We start from the raw sequence: 17,228 nt of genomic DNA, 5'->3' as shown, positions 1-17,228 counted from the left end.
CACAGGAGAGGATGGTGGTGGAGGAGCAGCAGGCACTGATGCCTGGCAGAAGCCCCTGCTTGGGTATCTGCTTCAGGCATGTGTCCTGCATCTGCTGCTGCAGATGGAGGGTATTGGGGCGGGATGATTTTTTTTTAATTTATTTTTTAAAGAAAAGGGAAGAGGCAGACTGTAGCGAAAACATTTATTGAATATATTGAATTCCATAAGATGGAATTAAGCCACCTGATCAAAGACCCTCTGTCAGAGTGGGCTGCTGGATCCACCTTGGAAAGCCTGAAACGCCACCAGCACTAACGACCAGATGAATATTAAGAAGTGATGCTGTTCTAGCGTGAGGCATCAGTTAGGTGCGCAGCCACCTTGTGCGTGGGGATGGCGAGACATGCTGGAGAGCAGCAGCTGATGGGCTGTGCTCTTCTCTTGGATAACAGGACAGTCTTTGGTTAAAATGCTGGGAAGTGGAGCTCCCTTTGTAGGCAGTTTTCAGTGTTTTACCCTGGACCACAAAGCACAGGGAAAGGGTCACGGAGTCCATGTGCAGGAGGAGACACGTCAGCTGGAGAGGAAACCCCAGTCACAAGGGTGAGATGGGAACTGGGAGGGAGGCAGGCAGGCTAATGCCACTGGTACTTGGTCAGGAAAAATAAGTGCTTCTTGAAGGCACAGTAAAACCACGGAGTTGATGAAGTATCTCTTGACCCAAATTCAAACCTAACCTAGCTCCAGCTGGAGACCTAGAGACTCCCGTGGACTTTACTCACCCATGTGCATCTTTGGCTCAGACACATACAACCCATCCCATTCAAACGAACAACCTGGAGAGGAGAGAGAGCTCTCAGTGTCAGTGCTGGAAAGTCTCCTTCTGAGTCCAAAAAAAAAAAAAGAAAGAAAAAAGCCAAGGTCCAATGTCAGATCAAATCAGGCAGGCGATATGCTGCCAGGGAGACCAGGCAGCAGCTGTTTTGGTTGGAAGCTCTAATCCAGAACAGTGGCAGCTGCTGCTTCAGGCAGGATTCTTGCTTTCAGCAGGCTCCTTGCCTGCTCCCGTGCAGCTGAAGCATGCCAGGGAAACATGCTGTTCAGCAAGACATGGAGCCCAATTGTTCTCATTGGCAGAGGGCAGCGAGATGCCAGGCATCATGCCCAGAGCCAGGAAACGACGCCCAGCAAGGTCTCAGGTCAGCCCTGCACCCAGCACCGTGCAAGGACAGCTGAAGCTGAGGGCTGAAGGAGGCTCAGAGACTTGCTCAGGATGATGGGAGAGCCTGCTGTTCCCAGGCTTGCTCTTCCCTTGTGTTCACTGAGGGATCACAGGTCCCTTTATTCACATTGCTGTTGGGCAAAAGGGCTTTTAAAAGATACCCAACATCTGCCCAAAAATCTCACATCAGCCATGTAAGAAATCCCAGGCACCGTTCCCATCTCCGGGCACCGCTGCCTGGGCCATCCCCACCCCTCGCCTCCAGGCAGCTCCCAGCCCTCCTGCGCATGAGTGCTGTGGCTGGAGAGTGCTCGGCGGGCGGATGCTGTGCAGCGAGTGGGTCTGGCCGCTTGCAGCCTTCTGCTGGAGCCTCCAGTGCTGAAGGATATAAGGCCCAAGACAGAGCCCACCAGCTCATCCACAGGGTTTAGTGGCCTTTGGATCAAGCCCTTAACTAATTTCTTCCAGTTATTCATGTTTCTCAGTAGCCATAGTCCCAGTGTAGCCTCCACATTCAGCATAGATCTCATCCATCTCCATTTTTTTTTATAAATAATAAAATACATTTATATATATACTACGAAAACTGTACAATATTGTATGCAAAAAAAAAAGCATCAGAGGCTTTCATAAGTAATGCTATACAAATGAAAGGCTATACTTTGCTATCGTGGTACCAAATGTTAGCAGCGAAGGATAGACACAAATAGGTGCAGTAAGAAAGCATAGGTTACCCCAAACCCCTACCTTGCAGCTCTCATATAAAAAAACCAAACAACAAAATAACCATCTCCAGTGGACAGGCAAGTTGCCAGAGAGCCTGGAGCAAAGATGGAAATGGTGACTCTCTCTAAATCAGGATGCTGCCAGCTGGGATCCTCTCAAAACTGAGGACCTGAGAATAAATCATTCTGTTCCATTTATCTGGGGAGGCTGGAGCCATCGAGACACCCGAGTTTTGGCAAATGCATTTGGATGGATGGGCATTGAAGAATGGTTTTGGAGTGAGCAGTGATTGTTCACGGAAGACATCCCTGTGGACTCTGCAGAACTGAGTCTCTGCAGAGCAGGACAGGGTGAACGAGCCCTGAAGGATGAGCACACACCTGATGACCCAACCATGCCAGAGCTTTGGGTGTGCTGGGCTCCAAAGGAGAGGTCCAGAGCTTGAAGTGCCACGGAGGATCTCTGTCCACAGGAAGAGCTTCCCAGGCACTGCAGCAGCATCTGGATGAAGCACCCTTAGATTGTTCCATAAAGTCCTGCCATCTGAACACAAATGTCCCACTGGCGGGCAGCCTGCCCTGGCTCAGGCTTCATAGAACTGCCTCTCCATCTGTTTGCTGAGGGTCCCGCTGGACATCACGGTCCGGCTCACAAACTCTTTGGTGACCTGTTTAGTGAGGGTGCTGCTGGTGCTCTCCACTCGCTGGGTTGTCATGAGCATGCCATCTGCAACAAGAAGCTCAGTGGTCAGGACACCACACTAAGTATGGGGTCACAGGGAATAGGATCTGCTCTACCTGATGATTCCTGGCAGAGGTTTCTCCTTAAATACCACTTTCATTGATGGAAAACCTCTCCAGATCAAGTGATTCAGTACTTTGCTATGTCAGTCAATAAGATGGATCTCCTAACAGCTCCCAAACTCTCTATGTTGCAGCGTGAACCCATGAGTCCATGAACTCAAGTGGGACAACATGGGACAATTACACTGATGTAATTAAAGATGGTCGTCACACTTCTCTGTTTTTTCCTGCTCTGAAGACATCTAACCTTGCAGGAAGAGCTATGATTTGGTCCCTAGTGATAGTCCTGGGGGACTTGGAAAACTCAGCGTTCCCTCTGTGACCGGCCAGCACATGGGGAAACGACTGCAGCTGCCTCTGGGGCAGAGCAGGGACACAGTGTAGGAAAGGGTCTGGTCCTCTTCATCAATCCCACCTGATGGACCTCCCTCCCTGTCTTTGACACTTGAGATAACAGCACCCTCAGACCTTTGGACAAGCAGAGTTATCCTTTGCTTTCCGAGGGTTTCAAAGCAGACAGCGAGCCCCTACCTGTGAAGTGGGGATCCAGAGAGGAATGGCCGATGCTGGTTTTGGTGGTGTATTCGGTAGGGAAGTTGTACACTTCTTCTCTCATGTACTGCTGTCCTCCAAACTGGGAGAAAGTGCCTGGGGACAAGGAAAACGGATGAGTCAGCCAGGAAACGACAAAGAGCTTCCAACCCCTCAACCCTGCAGTGAGCACCCACCAGTCAGCTCAAGAGGTTCCTCTTGCTGACATCAGAACCAGGTTTAGGAGGAACTGGGAGGACTGGGAAGGTCTTACACCTTCTTACACAGTGTAAGAAGCTGCCTCCAGGTATGTGTACAACCAGGCATAAGACAGAAGTTTCATAATAAATTAAACACTGGCAGGTTCTCACCATCCTCCCTTATTCAGTGCATCAGCATTGGGACAGTGGTCACGAGGCACAGCATTGTCTTCATGGAAGACAATGTCTCCATGTCTTTCAAGGAAAATGGAGTCACCACCAGAGCTGGAAAGGGACTCCAGAAGTTGTGTTCCCTGCTCTGAGAGGTTTCTTATCTTTGCACCTCCACAAAGACATGGTACTGTACCTCCATCCTGGGATTCGATGGTGATGATGCCTTCTCTCTCTGGCCCAAAGCCTTGGGTGGTCTTGGCTTGCACTTTGAACTTGTATGGGACATTCTCACTCAGGTGGGGCACAGTCAGGGTAGTTTCCGGATTGTCTCCTTCTACATAGATATTCCTGGGCTCCCCTAATCCACACAGACATACCAGTGGTGAAGACAGACAGGAGTGATGGTCCCTCCAAACACACTCCCCCCAACTCTGGCTGCTGTCTTGGCTTTCCCTAAGCTTGAAGCCACCCACAGACTGTATGATCACACCCAGTTCTACTAAGGGTTAAGACAACCCTATTTTAGTACAGTGGTGATCCTCAACAAACAACCTCTACTGGGTTTGGCTGTAATAAGCTACAGGTCCTTCCTCTTCCCACTACCTTTGTCACACCAGACCATGCAATGACACAAAGTGTCAGGGTCCAGCAGCTCCCAGGACTGGAATCAGCCTCATGTTCCCACTTCGTCTGCACTGATGTAAGCAGACAACTTTGTTGCTGATTCCAGCAAAAATGCAGCAAGTTGCTGCCTTTGCTGTAGGTATCTTGTGCTCTACACACGGAACTGGGCTTCCACAGCCCGATACCGTACCTCCTCCATGCAGCATCTCACAGGTGACCATGTAGCCCAAGATGGACCCATTGGGCTTGCGGGGTCTCTCCCAGCTGAGCTGCAGGGAGTCAGGGCTGAGAGCAGTGAAAACCAGCGGTCCGGGAGCACTGGGTGTGCTCAGCGTGAAGGGTGAACCTGCAGGGGCACGAGTGAGAGGTCAGTATCACAGAAGGTGGCGAGGAGGAGCCTGGGAGGGATTGCCACACAGCATTTATGAAACAAGCTGGAAGGTCTCAGCTATCTAGGCAGGCAGTGGAAGGTGAGCACATAGGGAAGAAGGTCCTACTTCTAAATGAAAGGAAGGAACGGAGAGCTCAGGATGTGGTAAGGGGAGAGAAAACAGCAAGGCCAGCACTGTAGACAGCAGCAGAGACATCAGTGCCACCCTTCTCCTGTCCCCCATCCATCTCACCTGGTACAGGGCTGAGTGGGCTCTGCGGGTCCACCTGGGACTCTATGGTGATGACTCCTTCCCTCTCGGGGCCCCAGCCTTCCTCACTCTGCGCCTTCACCTTGAAGATGTAGGAGTGGTTGGGCAGCAGGTCCTCTACCACCACTGAGTTCTGGCTGGGGTTGGGGATGGTGAGTCGGTGCACCTCTCCTGGGACGCACAGGGAAGGGGGACATCAGCACCAGGTTGCAGGCACAGAGACAGAACCATGGCTTTTGCCTAAACTCTGTCTCCAACAAACTGCCTGGAAAAGTCATCCGGGGCCCCTCCTTGGCCACCTCCATCACACCTTGCCACGAGCAACTGGTAGTGCAGGATGAGATGTTGTTCCAAAAAAGGCTTGGGACAAACAACAGCTTCTTGAAAACTCAAGGATTTTCAGCCAAAGAGAATGACATTTTCACTAAGACTGCCCCAAGTTTCATGTAAAAATAAGAGATTTTCATTCCAATCCTTCCTCCAAGTCCAACGTGATGAAAAAACCTTCAACCAAGATGTTGGGGCTGGTGGAGGACGAGCCCAAGGTTTTTTGGAGGAGGGGTGACTCCACAAGCAACCCCAGGAATTGTCCCCCCAGCAGAAATAGGGAATGAGAACTCTGGGGTAGCCGAGATATTTCCTCAAGGCTACACAAAAAGCAGAGTTGGGACCAGTTCCTCAATCCCAAAATGGTTGAGGTTGGAAGGGACCTCCGGAGGTCATCTGGTCCAAACCCCCCTGCTCAAGCAGGGTCATCCAGAGCCAGTTGCCCAGGAGAAGACCCAGACCAGACTCTCCACCACCAGAAACTCCCACCACCAACTGCCTGGCGGGCACCAACTGCCTGTTCACTGACCTCCGTTGAGGAGCTGGTACTGCACGCTGTAGCCCTGCACCTCCTTCTCGCAGTGCGGCTCCTGCCAGCTCACCTTCAGGGAGGTAGGTCCCAGGGCAGAGAACACCAGGCGTGTGGGGGTGTCAGGGATGCCCAGCGGCAGCCTGGAGTCTGAGGCAAAAAGGGAACGTCAGGGTGGAGATTTGGGGCTGGGGCTAAGGGGGCTGGGGGAGAGGAGGGAGTGGCACGCGCAAGTGTGGGATGGTCCTGATGGTCCAGGGAGAACGTGGTGAGATGTCATGTCTGCAAGCTGGCCCATCACGAGGGGGGACTGGCTGGCTCTGCACACCTACAGTGACATCCCATGGCCTTGAAGTGACAACCTTGAGTGGGACAAGGCCAGGTTAGCTTCAGGTTAGCTTCTCTCTACCATTCTACCCTGTGGTAGAGAGACCAGAGCAGGGGCCCGGATGCTGTGTGTGGCCCGTCTTGCTCACCCCAAAGCACCCTGTCCAGTCTGCCAAATGCTTCATGAACATCTTCAGATGAGACTCTGTTAAGACTAACCCCAGTCTACAGCTAAAGCAGCCCAACACCTCCAGGAACTGTTCCACTAGATGGAGGCAGATGGGACCAGGACTGGGTGCTCCTGGCTCCCCCCCAACTCAGCCCACTGGGACACAAGGCTCATGGCGAGACACAGCAGCCTCCCAGGCAGGTGACACTCAGAGAGTGAAGCCCCTCATTGACATAGGCTTTGGCCAAGGAGCTTGCAGAGGGACAACTCGTATAGAGCACACGTTCTCCCCAAGAGTCCTCCAAAGGCCTGTGGGGTAATACTGAGAACAACAAGCTTGTTAGGAATGAAGAGGACGGAGACAATGAGCTGATCAGCTCGTTAGAGCATGGTGGAAGTGGTGGTGAGTGTTAATCAGCCCAGGTAGGTTGAAACACAGCTGAAGTCACCTGCAAATGGAAAGGTGGTGTGATGGAGGCACAGGCTGGGTCAGGAGGAAGATCAGTGCAGCACACAGCAAGCCATGGAGAGAGGGTTTGGGGCGAGCAGTGGATGGCAATAGCTCATGGACAGCCGGTGGCTTGGCTGTTATGGATGCGTGGGTGGGAGGAGACACTGGACAAAGCTGTACCTATGTACTTGCAAATCCCCGCGGACCCATCAGTCATGATTATAGAGTCCCGAAAGCCAGTGCTGGGGTAGTAACCCTTCACCTTTGCCCTGCTCCTGAAACCCACATCCCGGGGCCGTGGGATTGTCCTCCCAGCATCTTCACGGATGGGAGGGAGGAGTCTCCCTGGGTAATCTACAGAAGCAGTGCAAGAGAAAGAGAGAAAAACACCATTGGAGACTTCAGAACAGGTTCAGCCCAGGTGCTGGCTCCTGCAGAGATGACTTTTTAAGGCTTGGAGTTAAAGAGCCTTTTAACAACCTTCTGTCAGCACCAGCTGATGTACATGTGTGGAGCTGAAAGGCAACCATGCTGCTAGATAGAGTAAGAAGAAGGAGACACGTGGTCTTCCCAGAGTGCTTTGCAGTGCAAAGAAGGATATAGCTCCCTTTCCCAAGCACTCTGCACATGAGGGATAGGAACCCTTTCCAAACTGGTCTGGGAGCAGGGTGGCCTTAGCAAAGCACCTACACATCAGTGGTGAGGACATGACCTTCCAGATCTCTGGTCCATAGGCCCCCTTAGCTGCGAACACAGTCCTCACCCCAACTGGACTCGCAGGGTGTGGGTCCGAAGACAGTCATGGGGGTGGAAAGGAAGGACAGGTCCCATCACCACAGTACTCACCATGCCCCATCAGCATCGTGGAGTAGTCTCTTGTCAGTGAGGAGCTCCCCATCACCCTGTGCTCCTGCTGTATGTGTGAGCTCAGCTGGTGGAAGCTGGTGTTTGTTGTCCTCGTCAGTGTCCCGCTGCCACTTCCAGGGAAGGAGAAGTCCACCCGGCCATTCAGCAAGAGCTCTGCAAAAGAGGGCACACCATGAGGAACATGGCTGTGGACAGGGCTGCTGCTCCAGTTTCCATGGAGAGGAAGCAGGAGGCATCACGGTGCGCCCTGCCTTGGCTGCATCCTGGCTTCAGCCGCTCTGGAAGGTCATTCTGGAGTGCTACATCTAGAACAAGTCACAACCACCCGATGCAATGATGCAGAAACAAACAGGTAAACAGAGACTTTGCACTACACCCAGCACCAGAGACACCCATGGTGCCCAAGGTAACTCCAGACCTCGGCCTTGCTGGGACACTGCCTTGTGGTTCTCACCATGTTCTCTTACATCTCTCCTTTGACGCAAGCACAGGTTTATAATTTCAGATTAAAAAAGAAGGTGGAAGAAAAACAGCCCTTTATGGAGACGGTTTCTCCAAATCTCACTCTGGATTCCATCTCAGCTGGATCTGAAAAGCAAACTCTGCTCCATTGTTCTGGTCCTTGACAAAGCCCCATCCCTTCCCAGGAGGCCAGGAGAGATCAGCTACCCGTGAGAGAGTGATTTCTGTTTAACAGTCCAGCAGATCTGCCCAGAAGCTCAGGGCACTTAATTAAGGTGAGGAGCTGTCCTTGGAGGTGGCACTTAGCAGGTATCATCTGAGTTTGCTCCTGCCTTGAAGGTCCAGCCTTTTGTAGAAGCAGCTTGCTAGCAGGCTCCCAAGTTCATGCCGAGATGCGGGTTACCTTGACACTCTTGTGAGCAGACACACCAGGACAAGGTTTTCAAGCAGACTACAGCATGTGAACAGTGCATCACGCCAACATGAGGATGGGCACACGAGGGAAGGAAGGGGACACGTACTGGGGCAGACCCCAGCTGCTGGCCCCTCGGCTCAGAGCAGGACGAGACAGGACACTCAGTGCCCTAAGGAAGCCGTCCTTCACCTGCTTGGGGCCGGGGGGTCCCGCTCCTCGTCAGGCTGCCAGTAGCCACGTCGCTGTCCTCCTCGCGGAGGAGACCCTCGGTGTCCGAGGAGAAGCGGCTGCTGCCAGAGAGGCGGGGAATGGTTTCAGGTGGGAGCCTCCAGGTGATGCGGCGAAGATCCAAGTCTTCTCCCAGCAACTGCACATATTTCCACCTGGAGCCTTTTGGGACAATGCAAGCACTGGTGTTGGCATGGTCTGCAGAGGGGACAGAGTGTGCTACCCACCATGTTCGTGCTGCTTGCTGGGGAGGGGAAGGGGCAGGCACCAGTGGGAATGACACCCATTCACAGCCTGTCTCGCCAAGTGTTGGCTGATGAGTTCAGGCGGTGCAACCATTGTGTGACTGGTTGATGGAGGGAATGTGACATGCATGGGGTTCCTCAACCCCAGGGCTGTTTTCCAGCCCTGTGTCCATCACAACAAAAGGCAAGAGTCGAAGTCCCACCACACGCCCGTCCCTGTCACGAAGAGTCTGCGACAATTGTCCTCTGCTCAGGAGAGGTTTCCTCACTCCTTGATGTGCACACGGGGTGGTCAAACTCTTGGCATTCCCATTACCTCTGCTCCCTGTATGGACCAGGGGCTCGCTCGTGGATCCCAGGCCCTGGAGAACCCCCCCAAGAAAGACCCTCCAGATCCTACCGACAAGCCTCATCATTTCACTTATGGCCCATCTTCCCTTCGTTGTCCCAGTACAAGACAAGGGAGCCAGCCTCATTCAGAGAGTGAAGTAATGGAGGAAGAGAGGCCAGTGCCTCCCCAGCACTTGGTGAGTTCCCTCCTGTTGGCTTGGCCAAGACCCTGAGCATCCAAGAGACTCAGAGGTCTGTGCCTTGCCAGTGCTTGTTTGCTGACAGTAACTCTTGTGGTCCAGCCAAATGGCAACAGGAAGGGAAGATGAGCAAGGAGGGCCATGAAAAATCTCCTCTCTCACCCCACACTGAGATTTCTCTTTGTCTCATGGCTAAGACAAGGAGGCACTGGTCTTATTTACACTGTGACTAATCAAGTGTTCCCATGGATGCAGCTACTGTGCTTTGGAAAGGCTGATCTCCACCATCTTCGTGACTTGGATCTCCCCATCTCCGTGAGGAGGAAAGGAGCAGTGAAGCTCATTGCTGAAAGCTGTTAAGGAAAATGAATGTTAAAAATGACCTTTGCAAAACTCGGAGCAATGTACCTGAATCATCAGAGACACTAGGATGCTTGCTGCCAGCTGGAGAGCGAAGCACATCTGCGCTGTACATCAGGTAGCTGTCATAGTCCTCACCTCCCTCAGCATCAATGATGGGGACATCAGGAATGATGGGGACTAGAGGAGAGGTGGAAAGTACCATTAAACAAGCAGCTCAAAACCACACAGGGTTCCCATGCTCAGGCTGGCCTTCAGCATTCACCAGGGTGGCAGATGCAGCAGAGTGGGTAGGGTGCAGTGAAGCAGCTGGGGTGATGGGGAGCACTCCCCAGCACTGCTCCTGCCTCCTCTGCTCCCCACACTGCTCCCCACACTGCCCCAGGCAGGGCAGGAACTCACTGGACATCGGGCGCTTGGGCTGCGTAGCAAGGTTGATGGTAGCTGCTCTCTCAGGTCCCCAGCCAGCACCATTTCTGGCCTTCACCATGTAGCGATAGGGCTGGGACTCCCGCAGGTTTTCTATCAGCACCATGCGCTTCTTTGGGTCTTCAACCAGTACCTTCTTCATTGGGCCAATGGGTACTGCAAATACGGGTACACATATCACCCATGAGGTCATGAGATACAGAAGACCCCACAGCACCCCACCCTTGGCCAACAGGCTTGCTGAGGTTTGATGTCAGGACAGAGCCTGGCTCTGGTACAAGATGCAGAACCTATTTGGGCTGCTCACAACAGACATGACATCTCAGGAAAATTCCCAGACTGAATGCTGAAGTCAACCTACAGCAGAGGTCTCCTGGTGCTGGTGTGTCACCAAATAGCATCTTCCTGGCACCCCAGCCCTAGGTCTAGACCTATGAACTAAGTTTTTAAGATGAAAACCAACACAAAACACTATGGAAGTGAATGGGAACTGAGAGCACTCTGGGTTTTGCAGGATTAAATGGTGAATTCTGTGGTGGTGAATTCTGTACTCCTTCCATCAAGAAGTGACCCCTCCAGATCCCAGTTTTCACAAGAAACGTACTTGGAGCCATTCTGGTTCTGCTGCTGGTTGGCACCAGCCCAGCCTGCAGAGAGTGTACTCCAGCCCCTCAGCCTGGCTGAGCTGCCACGACTGCCCTGGTCAGAAAATGAGCTCTTACCGTTGTCCTCATTAACAAGTCCATAACTGACTTCGTAGGCTGTGATCTCCCCATTGGTTTCCGCAGGCTCAGCCCAGCTCAGCTGCGTCACGGTGGAAGACACGACATTGAAAGCCAAGCGGCCAGGCTCGCTAGGGACTGGAAAGGCAAGAGCAAAGGGTCCAGGTTACTGCAAGTTGGGAGTCAGCGCACGCAGATGCCCAGAGCTCCCCGGATCACAGCTGGGTCACAGTGGGAGCTGCTCAGTGCTTGTCCCCAAGACCATCAAAAGCTCAGGGCTGGAGCCCCAACCCCATGCCAGGTGCACAGGCACCAACTTGCTCCCATATGGTGAGAAGCAAAGTGCAGAGTTGCTCACCATCCTCAAGCGTGCGGCAGTGGATGATGTCAGAGTAAGCCCCTTCACCCATGGCGTTGTAGGCGCAGACTTGCATCTCGTAGTCGCAGAAGGGGTAGAGGTTACTCAGCTCTGCTGGTGGTGCTTTGACATCAATGAGATGGGCTTCTGACTCAGGGTCCCCTTGGATCCAGTATTTCACCTGGCAAAGCAAGAGCAAGCCATGATTCCTTCAGCTCCTCACCATAACAGGTGAGAAATTGCCCATCTCTCTCTTATTAGATCTGCTCTGGGAAAGCCAGGGTGTTGTGCCATTCCTCTGAAATGGGAGGCCAGAACAGTCTGGGCACTTTATGGTAAATGATGGAAAGGGAGATGAACCCACCAGGAATCTTTCGGGCAAATCCCACATCCACCCAGCAATGGTCCCTCAAGGATGGAGGGGGCTAGAGGAGTGAGCTTGCTCCCTGCTTTGGGCATCTTCTCCCCATCCCTTCGGAACAAATGACTGTGTGTGTGAAACACCTGCAGGATGGGACCCACACCCTCCCCTGGGATCCACTCACCCCTTACCTTGTACCCCAGAGGTTTTCCCGGTGGAGTAAACCAGCTGAAGCGGATTTCCCTGGAGCCGAAAGCATGGGCATTGGGATTAAGTGGTGCACTCAGGCGGCCTTTGGGGGACTGGGAGACCTGGCTCAGGCCAGTCATCGAGGGGACACTATCCACCACCTCTGCAGACATGAGGAAGAAAGGTCACATCAGTGCTAGTCCCCTGCATGGAAGGAAATGAAGGAAGTGTGCCTCTCTCCAGCACTGCCCTGCCATCCTGAGTGAGCATCTCAAAGCATTTCTGAGGGGTAGATCCCCATCGTAGAGAAGGGAAACTGAGGCACTTGGTGATAACATCCCACCAAAGCCACATAGCAAGCTGGCATGAGAGTTGGGCTCAGACCCCCCAAGTCCTGCACCTCCTGCTGCTTCTCACAGGCTGCCCAACTAGGAAGAAATGAAGAGACCACCTTCTTGCTTCTGAAAATCTTTAGCTCTGTCTGAATGTATTTAATAATGCTTCAACATCTTGCTCAGTTGCCCTGTGCAGCCATGAGAGAAGACGGAGATGGGCAGAGCCTTCTCGCGTCGCCCAGTTGCTTCTCCTGGAAACACACCAAGTCCAGCCGAGAGCACTCTGGAACCTCTCCAGCCCCAGTGCCTGCCCCTGAAGCAGTTCTGGTTGGTCCAGTGACAAGGGACTTTCTTGTATTCCTAGTATTCATGACCAGTACTGTGATAAATACCTTTACGTTATCGACCCACTTGATGACAGTTTTGCTTGTCCAGCCACAGGAACCACCAAGCACAGCTCATAGCAAGTCCCACCTCTCCCCTATTTTTATAGCTTTTTATTCAAATCCCCAAGGAAAGGGAATGAAGAATCCACTCCATTTCCTTTTGCGAGGTAGATTATCCATCTTCTTCCTACCCACTGTCTATACCCACTAATGCCTCTAGAGGGAGGCCCAAATCTACCAGTCGGAGCTGGAGAAACCTCATTGCCGCTTTTTGGGTGAGGAGCAGGGCTAGAGCTCTGTACACCACCTCGGGGTGGGCTGGCCCGGTGTGGAGGTCCCACAACCCCTGCTGCCATTCCCCACTGCCTGGCTGCCAGCTCTCACCTGGGTCGGCAATGGTCACCGTGGTCTGGGGGTATCGGCCAATCTTGGCACCATGCTTGGGATGGAGGAGGTCGATGGCGAACTGCTTGAGCTGGCAGTTGTGTAGGAGGGTATCTATTTCAGTCAGCTCCAGCAAGGGGACCTGCACCTCCTTTCGGGTCTCCCCAGGCTGGAAGACCAGGTCACCCTCTGTGAAGATGTAGTCCTGGAGGAGAAGGAAGAGGTGCGTGATTATAGCCCACAGCATCCATGAGAAGGCTCACAGAGAGCTTCCCCTCATCTCCCAGTGAATCCCCACTTGCCGCCCAGTGCCCACAGCTCAGGGGGCAGTCAGTACCCTCTGCCTCAGGTACAGGCAGCTTCTCAGGTCCCTGAGGCACAGGGAGCAAGGGATGGAGGTAAATGTCTGCCCTTGTGCTAACCTCAAGCCTTGGGTCTCCCCTCTCCCAGCCACATCCCCTTTGAGCCTGATCAACTACTCTTCTGCAGCCCTGGGGCTGGTTCCTTCCCAGCCCTCTGTGCCCACTCGTTCCTGCCTGACAAGGACAGGAACATCACCCTTACCCTGCCATTTTTGGCGGTGAGATCCCGGGTCCTGTAGGTGACTTGGGATTTCCCGTTGTCTATGATTTCCCGGAGGACAGGGATCTTGGCCAGCTTATCAAAGCGGCTGTGGGAATAGGCTGGCTGCAAGAAGGTGATGAGGCTGCTGGCTGGAAGGGGCAGGAGAGAACGAATGTGTAGAGCAAATATGTGAAGAATCACATTACAAATACACAGGTGTCCTCCCTGAACAGAGTTCCTATCACCTGTGGGTGTGAACTGTGTATGAAATATTACTGCATGGGCTGGAGACTTTACCACTCCTGACTCGTGCTCCCTGCTCAAAACAACCAGAAAGGAAGCAGAGGCAAACTGCTGGGGACATTCACCTGCCCCAAGCACAGCACAGCAGCAAAGAGGTTTTACTTTACTCCAGCAAGCTATGAACTGGAGCAGCAGAGGTCAACCCTGTATCTGCCATGGAATTGATAGCATCTAAACTTGTGATGGTCAAATGTTTGGGTCTCTGTCACCAGGGATGATGACCCTCCTTTGGATGCTTTAAAACATGCTCTAGTTTAGACCCAGGTGACTTAAGATAGGAGTCACCAAGCAAGTCTCTGGTCTGTGATCTGGGGGAGCTCAGATACGCAGGCTGTGCATCCTTAGAAACCACGAGTCCATCTGGACATGGGACACTCAAACACAAACGCCCTTCATCTTGTGCCATGGTCGCAGCCCTTCACCTTGTTCTTTGATGATGGTGATATTGACAAGCCTGCGTCCAATCTCTGCAATGCCGGTGGGGACATCAATGGCCTCCACCTGCAGCTGCTTCTCATCATCATCCTCCTCCCTGATGAAGAGTGGGACACGGACATCCACCAGCTCCACGGCCTCTTGGAACTCCACCATCCCGTGAGCATCTAGGGGAAGGCGCAATGGTGAGAGGTGGGAAATGCCCCCCTGCCCAACCAGGAGGCAACGCTGGACTCTGCTCCCTACCTTGGTCTGAGGTCACAGTGTAATAACCAGGTGAAACCTTCAGGTCATTGAAAGCCTCGTGGGAAACATGCTTTTCCACCACTTTGATGATCTCTGGTTTGGCTGAGCGAGGGGCAGTGAGCACTGTGTCCACAATGGTGTGGTCCTGCCTGCGACCGGTGGGAAGAGAAAGCCAGGTAAGAGCTGAGGCCAGGGTTGCTCATCTCATATAGCAGCTGGAGGGGCTAGTCAGTGCGTGAGGCATTCAGTCACCCCACACATGTGTACAAAGAGGGAGAAGCAGCACAAGAGAGGGCTACAAGTTCCTCTTACCTTTTCCCAGAATTGGGCTGTAACCTGGAAAAAAAAACAAAACAACAGATTAGAGTGACTAACGCATTTGGGGAGACAAAGTTCTGCATGAATCACAGCCCTGTGCAGGCCTGAGCCGTGGCAGCTGCCCTGCGGGTACCAACCCATCCTGCAGAGCCCGTGGCCCCATCGCATGTTCCCTCCTGCCTGGCTGCTCCCTCCAGCCCTGGTTTCCCAATGCAATGAGGAACATGCCTGCGGGGGAGATCACATCTGGTCAGAGCCATGGGAAGGCGATAACGCTCCCTGCTCAGCACCAGCATCCCCAAACTCCTCCGTCCTGCACCAGGCATTTGTAACTTTGCACAGGGCTGAAGCTTTTGAAGTCAATGGGAATTTTCCCATTGAGCACCATGCGACCAGGATTTGTCCCTGTCTGTACGAGTCTCAGGTCCAAAGCCAGATGCAGCTGAGATCACCTGCACAGCTGGGTGGGCTCTGCTCTGCAGCCCTGGGTGGGCGAAGCACCGCACCAGGCTTGAGGTTGTGCCAGGGATGGTTCACAGACCACGCTGCCTCCCGGCATCCCAGATTTCACATCCCAGCCCTCTGGTCCACTCCCTCATCAGAAGGGCCCTGGGGGAACCCTGCCCCGCAGGAAGTCTCTCCCCCAGTGACTCACCTGAACTTGGTCTGCTGGAGCTTGTGGCAGCCAGGGATGTGCTTGAAAACGTCGTTCAGCTGCAAGGAGCAAGAAGGACTTTCACAACACATCCCTTGCTGATCAGGGATGTGTTCAGCAAGCAGACGCTGCTGCCAGCAAACAAGAGAACTCTCTGGCCACCCCCAGGTCCTCCCACCTCACCCTGCCATGCCAGGCAGAGACCACCACATGGTTTCTCCCCAGAATATGGCTGCGAACTGAAGCCAAACAGGAGCTTCAGACCACATGCCCTGAAGCAAACCTCAAATCTCATCAATGTGATGCTTTGATAATTCTCACAATTGTGATCTTAAAATCTGTGCTTTCTTTCAGAAAGAGGAAAAATTGCTTCTTCCTTTCAAGAGCTGCCTGGGTTCACAGGGAAGGGGCACTCCCCGTTCCCCAGCATCGCAGACACCCCCTCAGCATGGCTATCCCCCAGTCCCACCCCAAGCCCCCCTCGCGCCTGGGCTCGTACGTTCTCCTCCACTTCCTTGCGCAGCTGCTCGCACTCCCGGGTGTCCGGCTTCACCAGGTTCTGTGTGAAAAGCCGGGTCAGCCTCAAAGACAGGCCATAGGGAACTGGAAAGAGAAATTCCCAAATCAAACTCCTTCCTTCTTGGTCAGAGAAATAACCCAGCCAAAAGCTGGAAGCATGGGGACACGCATGATGCTCGGTGTCCAGATCCTGTATCACTAGCACCCAAACCCCAAAGCACCAGCAGAGAAAACCCTCTGAGAACTGGAGGGCTAACTGGGAAGCTCTCTGCCAGATCCAGCAAAGGAGACATTGTCCAGTGGTGGCTCTGGACTGATGAGTCAGCAAAATCAAGGCTGGGTCACTGAGCTAATGAGACTAAGACACATGCAGGGTACACCCACCACGCGGCCAGGCTGTCAGGAGGTCTCCAAGGCTACCACCTGTCCTGCTACAGGGCTGAACACAGGAATGTGCTGCTCAGCTTCCCCCAGGATAGAAGCAGATAAAGGAACAACCCCCCTTGCAACTGGGCTTGGAGGTAGCACCATGGCTGCTGGAGCTGGTAGCCGCCACCAAGGGTTCGTGTCCTTTACGGCTCCCACAGCATCTCTACACGCAGCATCTCCCACGCCCTGTTCCTCAGATGTGGCACTCACCGAGATCTTTGAGGTTGGGGGCAGGGAGGGAGGTGAAGCCCTGTTTGTGAACATTGTTGTTGATCTTCCAGCGGACTGTGTCCCGACCCTTGAGAGACCCGCTGCGGACCATGGGGGTGTCTAGGTGGTCAGAGGACATGAGGCTGTGGCGAAGCATGTAGTGGTCCTCCTTGAAGCCAATGGTGCGACCTGCAGAGCCAGGGGCAGGTTCAGAGTCTGGGCAGACTGGGACAACACCAGCCATCAACTTCCCAACACCAGAGACTTTGTTCTGGGGAATCTTTAGGGCTACCATCACGCTAAGGGTGTTGGGATGTCGGGAGTGGAGTGGGGTGGAGAGGGCAAGGGGTGTCCATGAATGGGGAGAGCACGTCACACCAGCTAGGCATTACAAGCAACACTGGTCAGACAAGAGCCAGCAGTGGGATTCCCAGTAGGGCACACCAGGGTGTGGGGCAGGGAGGAGCAGTGGAGCAGCAGCTCAAGGGTCCTTGGCTCAGGCTCTCTGCTAGGAGCTTTTCCCCTGATCCACCTCCCCAGCCCAGAGAGGAGGAGGAGGAGGAACGACGCTT

At 53.5% G+C, this 17,228-nt stretch overlaps 1 protein-coding gene across 7 annotated transcripts in view; it reads right to left on the bottom strand.

The window, feature by feature from the left end:
• Positions 1-203: 203 nt before the first annotated feature.
• Positions 204-17,228, bottom strand: part of ITGB4 (integrin subunit beta 4) — a 30,639-nt gene continuing 13,614 nt past the window's right edge. For 5 of the 7 annotated variants that reach the window (XM_072881326.1, XM_072881327.1, XM_072881324.1 and 2 more), the window contains 22 exons: positions 16,657-16,845; positions 15,998-16,101; positions 15,499-15,557; positions 14,838-14,861; positions 14,526-14,674; positions 14,267-14,446; positions 13,542-13,690; positions 12,978-13,182; positions 11,875-12,035; positions 11,323-11,503; positions 10,965-11,102; positions 10,216-10,398; positions 9,862-9,993; positions 8,640-8,840; positions 7,553-7,726; positions 6,887-7,060; positions 5,760-5,909; positions 4,886-5,074; positions 4,453-4,608; positions 3,832-3,996; positions 3,265-3,381; positions 204-2,656 (listed from right to left, as the gene is read on the bottom strand). In XM_072881326.1, coding sequence (XP_072737427.1) covers positions 2,514-2,656; positions 3,265-3,381; positions 3,832-3,996; positions 4,453-4,608; positions 4,886-5,074; positions 5,760-5,909; positions 6,887-7,060; positions 7,553-7,726; positions 8,640-8,840; positions 9,862-9,993; positions 10,216-10,398; positions 10,965-11,102; positions 11,323-11,503; positions 11,875-12,035; positions 12,978-13,182; positions 13,542-13,690; positions 14,267-14,446; positions 14,526-14,674; positions 14,838-14,861; positions 15,499-15,557; positions 15,998-16,101; positions 16,657-16,845 — 3,323 coding nt within the window. In that variant the 3' untranslated portion in view covers positions 204-2,513. The remainder of the gene's footprint in view (positions 2,657-3,264; positions 3,382-3,831; positions 3,997-4,452; positions 4,609-4,885; positions 5,075-5,759; positions 5,910-6,886; positions 7,061-7,552; positions 7,727-8,639; positions 8,841-9,861; positions 9,994-10,215; positions 10,399-10,964; positions 11,103-11,322; positions 11,504-11,874; positions 12,036-12,977; positions 13,183-13,541; positions 13,691-14,266; positions 14,447-14,525; positions 14,675-14,837; positions 14,862-15,498; positions 15,558-15,997; positions 16,102-16,656; positions 16,846-17,228) is intronic. The other 2 variants (XM_072881330.1, XM_072881331.1) reach the window with 2 other exon arrangements.

The sequence above is a fragment of the Ciconia boyciana genome, chromosome 16, assembly GCF_034638445.1.
Source record: "Ciconia boyciana chromosome 16, ASM3463844v1, whole genome shotgun sequence".
Lineage (NCBI taxonomy): Eukaryota > Metazoa > Chordata > Aves > Ciconiiformes > Ciconiidae > Ciconia > Ciconia boyciana.
The sequence above is the reverse complement of the archived record's forward strand: the minus strand, read 5'-3'. Positions and strand labels throughout refer to the sequence as shown.